The sequence below is a fragment of the Bidens hawaiensis genome, unplaced genomic scaffold (assembly GCF_021521415.1).
Source record: "Bidens hawaiensis isolate Kalapana, Puna unplaced genomic scaffold, B.hawaiensis_p1.1 tig00016838_1, whole genome shotgun sequence".
In the NCBI taxonomy this organism is placed as follows: domain Eukaryota; kingdom Viridiplantae; phylum Streptophyta; class Magnoliopsida; order Asterales; family Asteraceae; genus Bidens; species Bidens hawaiensis.
The window spans coordinates 61,248-80,909 of record NW_027492554.1 but is presented as its reverse complement, the minus strand read 5'-3'; the positions used below and the strand labels follow the sequence as shown (position 1 = coordinate 80,909).

The following is a 19,662-nucleotide window of genomic DNA, read 5'->3' as shown; positions in this document are numbered from 1 at the left end:
TAAAACCGGGTTCAGTACCATACCTCTACACTAACAAATATAAACAAAGTACCCACCAACAAAAAGCAGCATTAGAATAGTTTGATTTCACAATAGTAAGTCAAAAAGAAAATCCCATGTTTCTGTCACCACTCATTATACAAATCTTACTCACCAAATAAAGCCAAAACACAAGCATTTCCAATAACATTCTCTCTTGCTCTAAATCACACACATTATTATTATTATTATTATTATTATTATTATTATTATTATTATTCAAACCCTCTTTTTATTTGGAACCCCTAGCTAATTCAAGTCATGGATGCTGCTGAATGGCCAAAGGTAAGTTCTATGTATTGTTTTTGATTATTGTTGTTTGCTCAATAGTTTTGTTAATCGATGATCGTTTAGTCGAATTTACTTTCAAAAGGGTATCGGTTAATCAACTCTTTTCTAGCAAAAGCAAGTTACTTTCTTTTTCGCCTTTTTCGGGACCATTAAAGTGATTGTTTGTTTGTTGTTGATATTTTAGGATGTTAGAAATGATAACCAAGTACTAGAAAAGAAAGCAAAGCCACAACATGAACAACCACTTAAGTGTCCAAGATGCAACTCAATCAATACCAAGTTTTGTTACTACAACAATTATAGCTTAACTCAACCAAGATACTTTTGTAAGGCATGTAAGAGGTATTGGACCAAAGGAGGGTCTCTTAGAAGTGTTCCGGTGGGTGGCGGTTCACGAAAGAACAAGCGACCGAGATCGTCTACACCATCCATCTCAAAACCACTTGATCTCCCTCAATTTTCTTCCCAAGACTTCACCACCCATGGACAACCTCAACAAGAATATCATCATGGTTTCTCTCAATTCCTAAAGCTACCAAAGGTCGAAAACCGAAACGTTAACTTTTTATCGTCTTCTTTAAAGTTGGAATCGAATACAATGTTTAATGAAACAAGGTTCAATCTACAAGATTTCAAGCCTACCATGGGTTTCCCTTATCAAGGGAATGGAATCAAGTATGGAAACTTTCAAGGGAATCAAGATCAGGATAATGAGGGGATCATATTCCCTTTCGGAGCGCATTCGTCAAGGGAGAATGGGAATTCAAGTGGATATTGGAATGGAACTATGGGTGGTGGTTCATCAACATTATACAATTAAGTTTTAAGTTAACATGTATTGTAGTTTTATGATATAATTAATCTCATGTTGGATTTCTTCAAGTGTTTTGCTTAGGGTTAGAGGTTGATTAATTACATAACTGGCATTAGTGTGTATTTTTGGAGTCCAAAGTTGAGTTTCATGGGTGATGGGTATAAGCAATCTTTTTCAAACAATTAAAGTACTTCATTTGTTTCTAGTTTCTACATCATTGTTTAGGCCATGTAATTTTTTTTTCTTTATGCTTTGTCATATCTACTAGCTTTTTATGTAATTTAACACATTAGCAATATGGTCAATATATTAATCCTGCTAAAGTTAATGACGATGACATATAACCTAATTAATCGATTCAAACAAGTGTCGGTAGAAGTGTGAAAGATACGTGAAAAACGACAGTAAACCTTAACTTGAATTTGATTTACACTTGATCTTCATTTAATAAGCAAAGCGCGTGTTGCATCATTGCATGCCATCTTTTAGTCTGTCACATATAAATATTTAATATCGTGATTCACCTTTATAGTTTCTTAGTTACAATTTGATGACAAATTGTTGGAATTTCCTACAAAAGCAGCATGTAGTGGTTCATGATTATAACGCACATAACTACATACTAAAAAAATAATATAATATATATAAACAATAAATAATGTACGTCCAGTTCCATGTTACAAACTGAACCAACCATCTCAAAACCTCTAAGTCGTCAAATCTGAACCATGAACCGAATCATTTGGATTGCAAACCGGCAATGCTTCAGTTTGAAAGGTTTAATCGAGTCAAAAGGAGTATGGACAAATTTTTATATCCCGTTCGAGTGTTAACTAAACATTTCCTAAAACGTATCTTCCCATCATTTTCAGTTCCCTTTAACATGATAGGCGTTCGTCCTGAGTCGGCCAAGGTCACATAGACTGATACACAACACGTGCACAAGTTGAATAAAATGAACTAGATATATACATGTGAACGTTGAGGAGGTGTGCAGAGACAAAATGATGAGAAAATTGTCACACTTCTGAATTTAGAGAATCTCATGTACTTATTATGAAGCTTGGTTCCACCAAAAAGAAATTTTGATCATCATAATTCATACCATTGTACTGTACTATGTTTTACGTTTATATTCTTCAAGTCAACAAGTTATGCAACCTACATGTGCCTTTGCCTCAAAGGTCTACTAATATCAGCAAATACTATAATCGAGGGACCAATTTTAGTACTTGTCTCTTAGAGACATGCATGATCACGATCTGTCTAGATCTTTAGGATTTTAATAATTCATATTGACTGGTATTAGTCGATTATAATCCATATTTATTTTATCGACACTGATGGTCTCAAATTTAAAAAATTTGTCCACCAATGGTCACCCGTTAAAAAAGACTTAACGACATTATATTTAATTATGAATTTCAAATTAATGTTTTATTGATTTTGATCGGAAGAATGATATAAGTCGATTGGTGTAAAATTTAGCTCGAAACGGTGATCCAAACGTCTTGATTTTTGTTAATTTGAAGTTCAAACACCCGAATTGAAGCATTGTTACGTCATTTTCGAGCACTGTTTCGAACTAAGTTTTGCATCAATCGACTCGTATCCTGCTTCATATCAAAATCCCTAAAACATTAGTTTGAAACTCGGAAAAAAGTATAACGTTAAGTTCTTTTTAACAAGAGACCATTGGAGCCAACTATTTTAAATTTAGGACCACCAAATGAATATGAATCGTTATCGGCCAATATCAGTTATTAAAATCTAATAAACCAGATCTTTATGGCAATTTTTAATTTAACACATATATTCTGGACCTATAGTCATGATTTGCAATCATTCCTTATTTGACTATATTATTTGACTAAAACTTTTGGATTAAGTACAAAATGACACCTCTATAATACCCAACTTAATCATGGTTGATCATTCATCAAAAGTATGATGATTGATAGGCCGACATGTCTTGGGCTTTAAGCCTCAAAAATACGATGTCGTCATAGAGCCCAACTTTGGTATTCTTGTATTCCTTAAAAATGTCTACACGGTTTATGAACAATTAAACACTGTTTTTCATTGGTTAAGCTATTACAAAATAACCTTTATATTTTGTAAAAATTCCTAGAAACATAATCATGAAAAATAACATTTTCATTTAAGTTTCAAAAGTTAAGGAAAATTGGATATTAACAATCTTATAATCTCAACTATCAACTATTGACTAATAATAATCCCAACTAACAATGTGACCGGTGATAATCCCAACTATCAATTTTATTACCAATAAGGCAATAACAATCTCAGTTAAATAAAACATTTAACTCCGTTAATTATTGATGTCATGGCGCGTGACGTGGTGATTACTTGATGGGTGAAGTGGACTTTTTCATTTTATTTTAAATCTTAATTATACACACCAAATTCTGATATCCTCTCAAAGAAAATTAACCTAGTTTGTTTCTACACTCGGCTCTTCTAATCGTTCTGTATCTTTTAATCCTCTCAAAGAAAAGGTAAGTTTTCAACTGATTCTATAGTGATGATTTCAAGTTATTCCATTATTTATCTTTCTTTATATAAAATTACATAAGAAAGATACGTCTATAAATACTGCACTATTATGTAAAGTTCTCCATATATATATTTAATTAGTTAGAACATATACTTTTACGCTCATCTACGGTGAGTTTATTTTTAAGCATAGTATATAGATTATCGAGTGGGTTAGTGAACGATTAATATCCACATTTCATAAACGTAATAAAAAGACTTATAAACAGGAGTTATGCAGGAAAAAGGCCCACTTGAATTCCTCATGAAAGATGTCAAATGGAACGGTGACTTTTTACATACCAAACATCATGTACCAACAATTAAGTAATATAAAATATATAATTGATGTGACACGATGACTATAATAAATTTCTTTATATAATTGATGTGACACGATGACTATAATAAATTTCTTTTTATTTTAGATTAAGTGTAGTGGGGTGACAAGTCTGATGATTTTGGAAGAAAAATATATGTATTCAAAAAGTTGATCCATGAAATCGTATCATATGATCTTGAAATCTTTTGTATATATCCAGTTAATCATCGATTCAATGATAAAACATATCTTGATCGTTAATCGATCACTTTTCGATTGTTCTTACGAAAAACGTTTTTGGAGCGTACGATGGGTATTTGAGCGTATTTATGAAAAATTTATATGAATTTGAGTGTATTGGAATTGGGTCTGTAAACGAATTGAACGAACAAGGACATGCTCGTGTTCGTTCATATAACTTTGAAAAAACATCACACAAACAATTAATCGGACAAATATTTGTATTCATGTCTGTCCGTTTAAATAATGAACATGCTTGTGTTTGTTTATGTTCGTTCATTCAAATTTAAACGAACAGTTCACAAACATAATTGAACAAAGATAAACAGACATAATGAATAGACGTAAACAAGCATAAACGACCATACATGAAAACACTTAAATGAAAATAAGCGAACGTAAATGAACGAACGAAACATGTGTTCATGTTCGTTCGCTTAATAGAACGAACACAAATATTTTGTTCATTTTCGTTCGTTTATCAAATGAATGAACATAATTAACTTCCCACCGAACAGTTCACGAACTGGTCACTGAACATTCAGTTCGTTTACCTTCCTAGTTACAATATGCAGGACAACTTAGCACCGTCTCAACACTACGATGCTTGAAATTATTCACTCACAATCTCAACACTTACACATCGTTTACATCAGTTTTTTAATTTCAACATGTTTTATCGCACACTGATGAAATATTAAGTCATTATTTCCAAAATTCGCTATTCAAGTGTTAGCAAAACCTTGCTTGAACTTACGACAAGTGTAATTCTCGAACCGATGTGAAACAAAAACTTGGCATGCATTCATACGTTCTTATAAATCTTTAATAAAAAATAAGCATTGCAATGACCTAACTAGAGCACGAGTTTGAATATAAGTTGGATAATAAAAAAACAGTGTGGAATTGCTTTCTTCCAAACATAATACTTGTGACCTAACTTAGTACTTAGGCCATCCCCAAATTAAACAAACAACAAAAATAAATTAGTATTTATAATTTAAAGTATGCAACACTTACTACCAACAATATCCATGTATTTAAATTGAATATATAGTGCCCACTTGTTTTGCAAGAAGATGGGATGATGACATGTGCTAACATTCCCTTTACCTAAAACTAAAATCTTAGTAGCCAAGCCGTCTCTTAAATCGTTAAAAAATATTGGTCGAAAGCGAGAAAAGATTCGGGTTTTAAGTAAAATATAAATTCGGTAACTAAAATATAAAAAGTAACAGAGTATTGTATATGATTTGGATTTTCGGTCTGATGTATTGGATATTGTTTAAACACCATTTTTTATTAAGCCTAATACAGTTTTTTGTAAATATATACATATAATTTTTTTCTAGAAAAAAATTTCCGGGCCTCTGAAATGATCGAGCCTAAGGAGGTCGACTTCCATGGCTCTCCATCCCAGACGCCCTGTGAGTAGCCATATACTTTTTAATCAAAAGTAATATACTAATAATATGTTTTGTGGTAAAAAAATAAAATAAAAGAGATTGTTCCCATCTCAATTTTAAAAGAAAGTTAGGGTTGAATTTAAAAAGAAAATAATCAACCAAAAATTTGGTAGTTAATAAATTACCAGTAAATATAAACAATGACAGAATAGGACAACTCTTTTTGACATGTATCAATATAATTAAGGAAAATGATAAAGCACATTCATGTTATTCTTAAAAATTAAAAATTATATATAATTGTGATCATTTTAACATAACTTGTGTTTGATGGCTAAAGTATAATAATTTTATATAAAAAACCATCATATTGTATTAGTTTCCTACAAAGTTTGATTCATTAAGACATAAGTTTAAAAGTTTAATACATCCTAACAATAACATGGATTTTCTTAATTCATCATTAGTGAAAGGTATTTGAAAACATGGTCACAAATAATACAATTTCAATATAAGAGAATAAAGTACTAATTTTTCCATTTTAAGATACCTAAGGTTGTGTGTATATATATGTAGCACTACCCACATATGGTATCAGGTATCCATCTTCAAACTATCATCTTAGTTTCTATCCTCGACACTCGACATACATCGCAAACGGGTTAGAAAATGGTGTCCAGCGCGCCCGAATGGAAGGTAAACGTGCCCGAGGATACTCTAGTCGTAGAGCACGCGTTACCTAAAAGAATGTGCATACAACTACAAGAACAATATTGAAAAGCTTAATGCATATGGTAACATTTTTGGGGAAGGCTAGGAATATTGCAATAAGTGATCCAAGGAAAGTGATTCATGGTGTGAAAGTAGGCATGCTCTATCTTTGGTCTCACTTTTCTATTACATGAGACCATTATATGACGGTGTCAGTGGGAATGCCATGTGGGCAGTCATGACCATTGTCGTGGCTTTCGAGTACTCCGTTGGTACGTAAACTGTAAACATAAAACATCCATTGTTATAGCATCTAGAGTAAATTGTGGTTTTCGTCCCTGTGGTTTTTCCAGATATGCGGTTTTAGTCCAATAGTGTCAAATTTGCGATTTCCGTTCCTGTGGTTTCATTTCACTTGCAATTAAACCCGAAATTCATTAACCCTGTTAAGTCTGGTCGTTAAACTCAACAGCGTGCCCCTCGCTTGAGGGGCAGTTTTGTCAATTTCTCCTCAAATATATCCCAGTTCTAATTCGCAAGCCCCCTCTCGTGAGGGGCTTGGGTATATTTGGGAAAAAAGGGACAAAACTGCCTCTCACGTGAGGGGCACGCTGATGGGTTTAACGACCAGACTTAACAAGGCTAATGAATCCGGGTTTAGTTGCAAGTGAAATGAAACTACATGGACGAAAATCGCAAATTTGAAACTATTGGACTAAAACCGCATATTTGAACAAACCACAGGGACGAAAACCGCAGTTCACTGTAACATCTATTAATACTATTGAGTTTGCATCCATTAAGTTCGGTTTATCAATGTAGGTGCAACGATTGCTAAATCGTTTAATCGAGCAAGTGCCACATTTCTAGCGGGCTCACTCGGGGTCGGTGTACACTGGATTGCTAACCAATGTAGTGAACAGCTTGAGCCTGTGATTCTTCAAGCTTCTGTAACCATTCTAGGTGAGTTTATACATTATACAACTAATGATATAGAAACTAATGAGTAAACCATATGGAGTTTATGCAGCTGCAGCAGCTACTTTCTCAAGATTCATACCATCTGTAAAAGCTCGGTTTGATTACGGGGTGATGGTATTCATCCTCACGTTTAGCTTCGTGTCAGTGTCGAGTTATCGAGTGGATAAACTATTGGAACTAGCTAGAAACCGAGTGGCCACCATTGCGATTGGAACGTCGATATGCATTTTCACAAGCATGCTTTTCTATCCTGTTTGGGCTGGCAACGAGCTTCATAACCTCGTATATAAAAACCTAGAAAGACTCGCAGAGTCCTTGGACGGTATGAATAAAACTCGTTTGCGAGTGCATTAGCACGTTGAACATTTGCAAGACGAGTGTATGACTCATAAGGTTTGCTTGTTTTGTGAATTGCAGGATGTGTAACAGAGTATTTCAAAGAAAACGACGAACGTTTCAACCGAAAACACGAGGGTTACAAATTTGTGCTTAATTCAAAGGCTGGTGAAGAAGCTATGGTATGCTTATAACTAGTTACATTCATTTTAGCCTTGAGATATGTCTATTCTTAGCGTCTGTATAGATTACTATTTATTAACTTGTGCAGGCGAATATGGCTAGATGGGAACCCGGTCATGGGCGTTTCAAGTTTAGACATCCATGGAAACAATACTTAAAAGTTGGAGCCTCGATGCGTAGTTGTGCTTACTGCATTGAAACTCTAAGCGGTTTCATTAACTCGGAAGTTGAAGTAAGCAAAACTCTTAATAATATCATTTCCTATCTATAATATATATAAATGAACGCTTTAAAAGCTCTCGATTGCATTATTTGTAAATTGAGGTTTCTCATGCATTTGACCCGAATTCACGGATATGAATCTCACCAAACCCAGATATTCCTTAAACGGTTTATAACATTTCATTAAATTAAAAATTAATCTCAATAAATATTTGATATGAAAATCCTATAAAATAGAGATATACTAAAAACTAAGATCTGATTTCTTTAAAAAAAAGATATGTATTATTTATAATAAAAAAACAATTTTATAGTAAAAAAAATAAACGGGTCATGGGTTTCATCAAACCCAAATAGCTTTTAAACCGGGTTAAACATCTAATTTATTTGTGAAACCCTTGCATAATCAAATACTAAGTATATTATTAACTTGTGTACAATAAATAAAATTAAAATCCAAAAAATATATAAATATTATAAACGTATAATGTAAAACCCACGTAGTACGGGGGATAAAAGCTAGTTTGATTATAAATGTGTAAATTTATATGATTTGACACTATTTTACAGGCGCCCGAGTTGCTAAAGAAACATATGAAAGAAGTATGCATGACACTAAGCTCAACCTCATCAAATGTATTGAAAGAACTAGCTACAACAACTAAAACATGACAAAATCAACCAAAACACAGCTTTTTGTGCAAGAGATGAACTTTGCGGTTCAAAGTTTCAAGAACGTGTTCGAAACTCTATCGAAGCAAACACTTTTACTGACCGAACACGAAGCAGGTGGAGAAAAGACGTCAAAGGAAACACTTACAGTGCCAATTATGGCCATTTTTCCTATAGCCACATTAGCAACATTGTTGATAGAAATTACAGAGCGCGTAGAAAACATCGTTGTTGAAGTGGAAAACATGGCAGCACAAGCAGAATTTGTAATTATACGTCCCTAACTAGAATATCAGAGACGTATAATTATGCGTTTGTACGGTTTTTTAACAGAAATAATATTTCACATTTCATCATAAATAACAACACAAGTTCCAAGTATCAACAAATAAACTTCTTAATAATGTTTGGTAAATCAAGATTAATTATTTACCTTGATTATTATTATTATTATTTGAGCTTGACGCTTCATTTTTTTCGAGTGCTTCTTTTAAGCCATCCATCCACGAAAGATTAATAGCCAAATCCTCGACAGCTACTTTAACGACATCAGTTCTAACTCCAATATCAGTAGCATACCGACTCATACAATACATACCAGCAGTCACAGTAGCAATGCCAACCGGGCTCGGGATCAGCAGCTTCAAAGGTGACGACAGCATGGCCGCCAGCGGTGCACCAAACAAAGACGACGCCTGCCCGCTTCTTCCAATTCCCAAATTCTCAACCGTCAGTATACCCGTCTTGCAGTACAACGCAAAGTCCTCACAGTTGTTCTGAAACACGTCGTAGTTTCCAAATCCGGTTTGCAGCAAATACATGGCTCGGTGGATGACTGTGTCGGGATCGTCTGACGTGGCGGTCGTGCATGTGCCACCTCGTACCTTGGCTAGGAACGTGGTGGGGGTTACACCGTACTCGAAGGTGTACAGGGTCCCGTTTTTAAGGAAACAATCTAGGCAGGATAGAACAACTCCACTTTTGGGTTGTCTGAAACCGCAGTCTGGATATGTTGAACACGATGAGGGTATTTTGGTCATTTCGTCGTACGAACCGGAGGGAGTGTTGATGTTCCAGTTAGTCTCAGTGTTAGGTTTGAAATGAGTGAAATGGACCACTTTATTACCTCCAACATATATCCCTGCAATATATGAATATCATTTTATATATAGACTAGGATTATCATTTTATACGCGAACTTGTCTCATCCGGGACATTATACACCAAGTTCGTTTCAACCGAGCTTCAATTGACGGATATTTTCACGAAAAGTCTACCGAGGGCACAATTTAAATTTTTTCATGGCATGTTACGTCTTGGTCCACCAGCGATTCGCTTTGTGATAAATATGTATTTGTCTATTTTTCATGTTATATTTTTGTATGTGTGAAAGTTTATATAAACCAAAGTTACACTTACTTCCAGTTAGGCCAATTTGAAATTCAACTTAAGTCATTAAGCTTAACAACAAAACCTACATTCTAAATTGATGAGAAATTAAAACACAATCGTCAATCGACATCCCAAGTAAACCGTATCAAGATATTGTCCACTTTGCACCCAGATGCATTGCCCATCCGGGACTTCATAGTTTTATTTTCACCCGACAAATTGCTCGTCCCGGCAAAACACGTCACGGTAGAGAAGGTTTCCACCCCAACGCATACTTTTTCTCAATCGATGTGGGACCCACATCGGTTGAGACCGAGAACACAAAGGGGTGAAAACCTTCTCGACCAAGACGCGTTTTGCCAGAGCGAGCAATTCGTCGAGTGAAAATAAAACTATGAGGTCCCGGATGAGCAATGCATCGGGGGCAAAGCAGACAATATCTTAACGTGTATCTTAACGTGATTTCAACATCCCAAGTAAACCGTGTCAAGATATTGTCTGCTTAGCCCCCAGATGCATTGCCCGTCCAGGACCTCATAGTTTTATTTTCACCCGACAAATTGCCCGTCCTGTCAAAACTCGTCACAGTCGAGAAGGTTTCCACCCCAATGTATACTTGTTCTCAACCGATGTGGGGGTTGAGACCGAGAACATAAAGGGGTGAAAACCTTCTCTACCAAGACGCGTTTTTGCCAGGGCGAGCAATTCGTCGAGTGAAAATAAAACTATGAGGTCCTGAATGAGTAATGCATCTGGGGGCTAAGCAGACAATATCTTGACACGGTTTACTTGGTTTGTTACATACAATTTGTGTGTGCGAGTGAGAGAAAGATGTAATAAATTGGTACCATGGTGAGAGTAAGCAAAGACAGCTCTATAAGTGTAGATATGATCCCCAGCTTTAATCTCATTCCTTTCAACTCTGTTGGAAAGAAGCCCCATTATTATTTTCTTTGATCTGTGAAGTGAAATTGGGGACAAATTAAATTAAAGTGTATCAGTAGTCATGAGTCAACCACATTATTATTATGAAATTGGGTAGCCAAGGACACTGATCTAACAACTATGATCAAATGTAGTAGGTGGTGGGTTATTATATAAAAAATTAAGAATGAAAGAACATTGGAAAATAAGAATGATGGTCCCAATTAATATATTAATTTGTTCATATGTATATAATAATATAACGGTTTGCCTTTTCGGTTCGCTACAAATCTGAATTTGTTAGGATACAACTATACAAGTGTTGATCCGATTTACAAGTAGCTTTGCACTACGGTTTTTGAACATCTGTAAAAAGAAAAGAATTGATTCTGTTTTGGTACACAAGAAAAGAAAAGAAAAGAAAAGAAAGATATATGCTTTGCGTCCAACCCCAAAATAAAATAGTTGGATTATTTGTTTGAGAAATAAGTTTGGTTTTTGTTAAAAAGAGAATTGATTTATTTGCGGTTAGAAAATGTCGATATTGGTTGATAAGATTCATCTCGGCACCCTTCCATGACTTCCATCAACCAAGAAAAAGGAAAAAACAAGGGACTAGTGATTGTGTACTTGAATTACCCTGGATACCTGCGTAGGTTTACTTGAAACCGTCCATGTCTTATTTACATAAACCATGACTCGGTAAATTAGAGATGTACTCGAACTTTCAATTAAACAATAAACAAAACACACGTGTATTAGTGTATGTATATCTACAAATCTAACAAGCTATAATTACTTTTAATATGTTATCTAAATTAATTAATTAACTCAATTTCATAACTTGTATTAGAGAGGAAATTAAATTATGTTCAACATTACATAGTATTGGTACCAATCTCTATTTAAACCTTTATAAAAACATTTAAGATTGCGTGAAGGTCATCTAATCTATATCTATATTATATATAAATTATGAGTGAGAGACCTTTTAATTTTTAAGAGTTACTAAACGTGTTACCTAAGTACAAACCATAATGTCTAAGATTAAGATATTTTAGAGGCAGTTTTGTCTTTTGATAATTTTGTCTTTAAGCAAAATCATGTATTTTAATTTATTCAAAAATAATACCAGTTTGGTCTTTTAATCTTAATAACATTTTGTTAATTTATAAAATAGTTACACATATACCCCTTATTTTAAACCAAATACCCCCATGACCTTTAAACGTTTATAACTTTTTCACATGTTAATATTTTTAAAATTAAAAACATTATACCATAAATACGAGTATCTTTTTTCTCTTAAATTCGAGTATGATATTGCTATATTTTTTTCATTTTAAAATTTTAAAGTGTTACGTGATTACCATTAAGGACTGGCAAACGAGTCGGGCGGGTTCAGCCGTTTGGGTCATGGGTCTAAAAGGTTAAGGTTGGAATGAGTCTATACAAAAAGGTTAATTTGATTTGGGTCGTGACGGGTTCGGGTCGAAAGGGGCCAAGTCCAAACAAATTTCGTGTTAGAACAGTGTTAGGCGAAACAAGTTGCGGGTCAAGATGCGTTCAATGTAGGTTGCGTGTGCACCGACACCTGATTGCGCGCGTGCATTCGTTGTGTGACGTGCTTACTAACACCGATTAAGCTTCCAATGTATTACCGGTGTACTATCGCCATGTTACGCACATACTGTTGTGAAGTCATACACTTACTGAAAACAGTAACACCGATTACGCGTTTATTGTTATATTACGTAGATACCCTGCTGCATCACACGTGCACTCAGCTAATAATTTATGTTTACTTTAAAGTTTAATCATACATAACAAATATAGCAATAAAATAGATATTGTAGTTCAAACAATTTATATCTTGGAACTCGTCAAAACTCATTTGATCAAAGTCGTAACAATAACAAAAATATATTTTAATAACTCATACATTGAAGATTTCATGCCATATCCATTATTAAATCAATTATATATCCCTTCATTTTCATTGTAACAAATATAGCAATTGTGGAGTTAGGTCCTAAACTTTAGATACGACACTTACTTATTACATTACATGTTGTATTTGTTATATTCTTATTATATATTAAATAAGGCCCTGGTTATGGAGGTAACTCTTAACCGGGTTCGGCCACTAAGGTTAGGGTTTCATAATAGTGGCCATAGAGTTCCCTATATAAGGGGTTTTCATCTCTCATTTGAAGGGACTTTTGGCCTCCACCGCTTTTTGTGTCTGTAAATAAGAAGAAATTCTTGACAGTCACCTCCACTCCCTCACTCTCTCAGGGCAGTCTCGGAGCAACCTGAGAAATAGATCGAGGCGTGACTTCTTTCGTGCTCAAAATCGAAGAACATCGACATAGATCCAACTCGGATATATTCATTGTTTTTTCATCGACGCCATCCGTGGGAAACGACAATGAAAAATCATCTTCGATTTTCTTTTCGGATCTTAGATATGTTCCATGGAAGCCCAAAAAGATTCATAAATCTAGAAAATTCTTCTAGATCTGTTCAATTTAGCTCCAAAAAATATTCACAAATCTGAAACGTCGTTCTAGATCTGCCGATCTGGAGTCGTCGACTCGTTATAGAATGCAAAAACAAAGAGGGTTTGGGATTTTGTCTAAAAAACACACCCCTATCTTACCGGGCTCGACGTCTAGATCTATAACTTTTTGGTTACATATTCAAAGATCTGGTTTTTTTTTCTCAAATCTGTGTTTTGTAATGAAAATACACGATTTGCAGGTCCACAATCCCATATCTAATAAAAAAAATGTCTCCATTAGTATGTAAATATCTTGAAAAGGGAGTTATACAATTTTGCTTAGCACCCTTGGGAGAGAACAACTTCTGAAAAGGTTCAGAGCCTTGCAGCCCCCTTCTTTCGTCTATTTTTTGTTTAGAACAAATTTCTCAACCCTTTTGGAATTAGTACATGAAAATCAGCTCCCTAAAAGACCTACAAATCCATAGTGTGCTGAAGAGGAAGAACAAGATAAAGCTGATAAAAATCACACGATTTTATATAAATCTAATGATTGAATTGTCATCTTTTAACAACTTATATAAATGCTTCCCTTTCTTTAAAGTAGAAAAGAAAATGAAATAACAATAGTAGTTCTTGGACTCGCAAAATATGGGAAGACAACGGTTGTAACTAAATTGAGGAAGACAACAAGTAGACTGAGGAACAAGTACATCTTTCTGGCAGTGGTGACTTTTCGGAGGAAGACCTTATTAAAGAGATGTCATGTTTCGACCATGTAATTTTGGTGGTGGACTGCATGAATGATTTCAAAGAAGATTACACTAACAACAATTTTCATGGATATTGTTTTCTTACATACATTTTGGTTTCAAGTATTTAACCATATGTACTAATAAGGTACATTTAGTTGGTTTATATTTTTGGTTTTAATGACATGTATCTTACTAGTTTATATTATTGCAGAGCTGCAGGTGAATCTTCTAGCGCTTCCTAGGGAGGAGTATCGATGCCTTAAAAAAAATATACACAACCATTTGACCCATGTCAGGTTTGAATGAAGAAGGGTTCAATGTGTCCCGATTTCACTGTTGAATGGTGAAATGTATTGAAGAAGTCGGAAGATCTTACATGGCACAAAATTTATTGGAAAGGGTTTGAAGGCTTAGGCTTCCATAGAAGGATGCTAATTCTTTGCGGGTTTATATCCACAGGTGGGCTAACAACAACACTGGGCAACAATGGTAAGTTGGCTACAACAAGTAATGTTGTTTTTACTCTGGGCAGCTGGACAACAAGAGTTAATGAAATTACTTTAGAAACGTTAAGTTGGGATCTTTAATTAATGGACAAGCTTACCAGCCCGGAGCACTTTTTTCTTTCGTACTCTAAAACCCAGCAAGAGATTCTAAGGTTATTGTGGCCCAACTTCTTGCCATTCAGACGAGCGTGAAACTTAGATCGGGGTTTAATGAATCTTGGGTGTGGTGCCATTTTGCATTGACTAAGGTAGTGATCAAGAAAATATGTCAAGTTGTGGACACACAGACATATTAGGAGAATTATGCAAACTAATTAAAGAAGTAGAAATTCTCAGCGTTGGGAAGTGTGGCATTGTTCGGATCGTGCCTACCCTTAACACTTTCATGGCTTTAGAAACGCTTGCTGAATACCCATAGTCCTTGGGGTGGGTATGCTTTCTTGGTCCGAACAATAGTGTAATAGCAATCGGTTTCGTAACGAAAGTGGATAACCAACTTACCGGATCAAGTCTTTCTGATGGGGAGATCAATTCAACAATGGAAGCAACAAAGCTACTATATCTCAAGAAGCGTGGATAACCAACTTACCGGATCAGGTCATGATCGACTCCTAAGTTTGGAATAGATTATAAGATTTATGAGGAATCTTGAGTAACTATAAGAACACACAATTAAAAGTGAAAAATGTATATTATTGATGTATATATCTCGCATTGTTATAATAAGACTATTTATAGAGCCCACTCATTTTCTTATCCTCTAAGTTATGTCCAGAACTGAAACACCATTAAAACCTAAGTTATTGGTGTTTTAAAATGGTTTTTTATGAAGAACAATTATGTTATTCATAATGTGATGTTAATACATGTTTACATCTTATTACAAAAATCCTCATGGTCCAAGAATCAATAAAAAAATCAAATAGAAAATGGAAACTTTAAATGTGTCAAAATCCCAAATTTGACCAAAATATCTTTATAACACTAAAATGCTAATGGAAGGTAAACCCCTTAATCAAATGAAGTTGAATAGAGTAAATCATTCCTATAATGTTATAAGAAGTCAATAAACAAAAAACTCAACAAAAATCTACCCGAAATGAAAAACAGACAAATGTTCTGTTTGACTTTTAAAATCAACTTAGGCAGGAGCATTTTAATTTGCTACAACAAATCCCAAAATTTGAGAGAAAGAAAGAGATGAGCAGCTGAAAAATGTTGAGAACTATTGGCATTTATAAGCAAGAAGAAGGGGACAAGTTTACATGGATGGTTGGCCAATAAACCGTCTTATAACTACTTTTGCATTTAACGTGGTTGATTGATTTTAAAATAAGAATAAATTAAAGAAAATAAAATAATTAATAAATAAAATATGATTTAGAGGTTGGGGAAAAGTTTGGTTTTTGGACAAAAATGGTCATTTTACTTTGGTTTGGGTTGGTTTCGAGCATAAAATAAGCGAATTAAACACCGTTAAAATATAATAAAAAAAAACAAGACAAGTATGGTACTTGATTATAACATGAAAAATATTATTATAATGGATCCGAAATATAACAAAGTTTAACACGGGTCAAGTTTTCAGGTTTAAAAATGACAAATCTTCTATCTTGTCTTTACTAGGTAGATGTATCGTCTTGTAACTGTAGATGCGGTTTATTTGGTGTGTTACCCTTACAAGTCTCCTAGTCGGTCGATGCAAGACTTTGGCTTGAGTTGTCCAACTTGTACTTTTGTCTTTGTCTTTTAGTAGCTTTGGTTATGGGTCCACCTATTTTGGCTTTTTTTTTGTTTGCAGCATTTTTGGTTTTTTGATTTGACATGTCTTTCATGCTTTATGTCAGCCCCTAGTATAATGGCATGTTAGTTTCGTAGGCTTTAGGCTCTTAGAGTTCTCTATTTCTTTTAAAAACCTTTCATTTCTTTATTTCCTTACCCCCTTTCATTTCTTTGTGATGCAATTTTAAAAACAATCAAATGACTAAATATTATGATAATCAAAGACAATAAATCAAATCAGAACATCAAAATCAACTTTAGACTGGAATAGGTCGTTTTAAAAATGATCAATCTAATCTAATTCGATTAGTCAAATTTATTCATGTTAGCAAAGTAGTTGAAGAGGTAGGTCCCAACAGAGCCCAGTTGGACCCGCAAGACTCACCTTGAAGAGGGACGTTTGCGCAAGGACCAACTGGTTCCGCAAGACCCACCATGCTCAGAGATGAAGACCTTACGCGCAGTACGCCAGCTGTTCCCGCAGGGAAAGCCTCCCAATGGTGAAGTATCCCGCCTGTCCCCGCAGCTGCGGATACAAGCCATCAGGGAAGGCTACCCGCACTAATAGCAAGGCTACACGCACAAGGCACTAACTCAATAATTCAGTGTCACCTGAAGGAATGAGCAAGGCGGGAATACTCCCGCCCAAATGAGCCAGTCTGTATGCTTCTGGAAGATCTTTTGTACTATACCTGCCAAGGTATGGACAAAATAGACAAGATCTGACCAAAGCAGCCCATGAACCAATCACAGGGTGACAGCTCACCGACAAACAGTACGAGGAGCATGCTCTAGTACTGTTTGTCACTATTAGCCGCTGCCTACTCACCAACCCTTGTCGTGGCACGCACATAGCCTGCAGTTGGTGGAAAAGGAATAGTACACAGCCGGCCTGGTCACTATCAGCCGCTGCCTACCCACCAACCAGCATGGCACGTGCGTAGCCCATAGTTGGTAGAACAGGAAAATTCTACAGCTGGCTGTACCTGCTTGGAAACCTACCTTCGGCTATAAATACTCCAACACCTTGGAATGGTATGGACACATTACATTTCCTTATCACATCTTATCTTTTCTAGCAATCTCTTAATATACACTTATATTCAGAGCAATCTAGTCTGATTCTCACGCCGGAGGGTGGTCACAAGGAGGAACCCCCCCTTCTCAGTGACGAGCTCACGGTGTTTGTTTTGCAGGTCATCTGAAGAACATCCTTCTTTGCCGGACCTGACCCTCGTGGGAAACATCTATTTAACCCCCAGATTATCCGTAATCTACCAGGGGTCAATTAGTGTTTCTTCATTGGCGCCATCCGTGCATAAAAGCTTGAACTAATTCTCAGTTTTTTCAAAATTTCTGAAGAAATGGTTAACGTTACTCCGGTCCCAAGGCCAGTAAGTGACCAAGAAACCCCGGTAACCACAACCCCAGCTACTGGGGGGAACACCGGCGGTTATACAAATTTTACGAACACTACCCCCGGTTACCCAAGCCGGGGCAAGTGCAGTAAACAATATTTCACTGGGGTTCACTGATGCCCAGTTGGAGAAACAGGCGAGGCTCCCTCGCCAAACACTCGATCAAGTTAAGGCGTGGGCCGAAGCACGTCAGAAAGAGTTCCAAGCTGAGTTGGATGAACGTTTGCGTTCACTCCAACAGGCTGACGAATTCGGAAGTACTCGACAACAGCTCAACATGAACAGTGAGTGCGAGTACTCGGACGATGATCGGGAGGAATCCGACACCGACGCAAACCCTCGCCACAGGGCGAAAGGGAAGCGTAAGGAAACGGACTTCCAACCAAGAAGGAATTTTGGAGAAACCTTCAAACCAAGGAACGCGGGAGGAAACCCACGTGACTTCTCCAAAACCTTTAGACCAACTGCCGAAAATGCGGGAAAGTCCAAGTTTGCAAGGGACATTGCGGAAGCAATCGCCCCGAGAAGTGCCAAACAGATGTCCAACATCGGCACTTATGATGGTATGTCCGACCCAGATGATCACTTGAACAGATTCATAGCGGGGGCAACCGTCAGCAGCTGGACGGAACCCACGTGGTGTTATATGTTCCAGATGACGCTGGTTGGAGCGGCCAGGGCGTGGTTCGATCGTTTACCGGTCCACCACATCTATGATTGGGCGGACTTTCAGCACAAGTTCAGCCAACACTTCAGTCAACAGAGGAAATATACTGAAGAACAGTGGACGATCCTCAACTGCGTCAGAGAGGAGGATGAATCTTTACTAGACTTCATCACTCGCTTCAACTCCAAAAAGCTGAGTCTGGGCGACATAAGTGAAGATCTTGTTCGCGCCGCTTTCATCCAGGGTGCTGAATACCCAGAGCTTATCCGCACGTTGACGGGTAAGGACGGCATGCCATCCACATGGGATGCCATCATGACGGCGGCCAAGCGCTTTGCCGAGACGGAGAAGCAACTGGGTAGGGACCTTCCCCAGAGTACATATCTCTACACGCAGAGGACCAGAGAAAACAATGTTCGGATCGCCCGGCAGAACAAAAAGAGGAAGCTAGGTATTTGGCAGTCAAGGGTAAACTTTGACACCTCATCCAGCTCTCGCCCTCTTGTTGGCGGAAGGGATAACACGCACCCTTCAAGCCGAAAACACCGGTGGACGCCACTCACCAAAAGCGTCACGGAGATATTTGCCACCGAAAAACTCATGGCCAAAAGCTCCAATGATCCGGCAACGCCCTAATGCGGATCAGAGCAAATTCTGTGACTTCCACGGGACAAAGGGTCACAGTACAGAGGAGTGTACATCCTTGAAGGATATAGTTGAAACATTCGTCAAGGATGGAAGACTTGCACACCTTGTGGCATCAATCAAGAATGGAGGGAGGAATGAGAAACGGTACAAAGGCAATGGACGAAAGCCCGTTGACATCGGCATCCACATGGTTCATACTAACATCACAGGAAGAAAAAGACGAACGACAGAACCATGCGCGTGGAAGGAAGCTGAGGTGCGCTTCCCGCGAGTGCCAGGAGGACCCAGCAAAGA

The 19,662-nt window shown here is 36.5% G+C and overlaps 2 protein-coding genes and 1 pseudogene across 3 annotated transcripts; 2 read left to right on the top strand and 1 right to left on the bottom strand.

The window, feature by feature from the left end:
* Positions 1-252: 252 nt before the first annotated feature.
* Positions 253-1,441, top strand: LOC143552294 (dof zinc finger protein DOF3.7-like). The gene is made up of 2 exons (XM_077042555.1): positions 253-324; positions 515-1,441. Exons 1-2 carry the CDS (start codon positions 301-303, stop codon positions 1,148-1,150), a joined length of 660 nt encoding a protein of 219 aa, XP_076898670.1. The 5' UTR covers positions 253-300; the 3' UTR covers positions 1,151-1,441.
* A 5,630-nt stretch (positions 1,442-7,071) lies between these two features.
* Positions 7,072-9,167, top strand: LOC143552292 (aluminum-activated malate transporter 10-like; annotated as a pseudogene). Its single transcript, XR_013138626.1, has 4 exons — positions 7,072-7,682; positions 7,778-7,878; positions 7,968-8,111; positions 8,672-9,167. The product of XR_013138626.1 is annotated as an aluminum-activated malate transporter 10-like (transcript).
* Positions 9,082-11,200, bottom strand: LOC143552293 (protein LEAD-SENSITIVE 1-like). Its single transcript, XM_077042553.1, has 2 exons — positions 11,014-11,200; positions 9,082-9,914 (listed from the first exon to the last, which is right to left on the bottom strand). Exons 1-2 carry the CDS (start codon positions 11,105-11,107, stop codon positions 9,199-9,201), a joined length of 810 nt encoding a protein of 269 aa, XP_076898668.1. The 5' UTR covers positions 11,108-11,200; the 3' UTR covers positions 9,082-9,198.
* Between the last annotated feature and the right edge of the window lie 8,462 nt (positions 11,201-19,662).

Bases quoted from the DNA above. Each gene is read 5' to 3' on its own strand.
- LOC143552294 (XM_077042555.1), top strand. From the start codon at position 301: ATGGATGCTGCTGAATGGCCAAAG. The intron at 325-514 runs GTAAGTTCTATG...TTGATATTTTAG, and splicing joins ATGCTGCTGAATGGCCAAAG to GATGTTAGAAATGATAACCA.
- LOC143552293 (XM_077042553.1), bottom strand. From the start codon at position 11,107: ATGGGGCTTCTTTCCAACAGAGTTGAAAGGAATGAGATTAAAGCTGGG. The intron at 9,915-11,013 runs GTACCAATTTAT...CATATATTGCAG, and splicing joins CTTTGCTTACTCTCACCATG to GGATATATGTTGGAGGTAAT.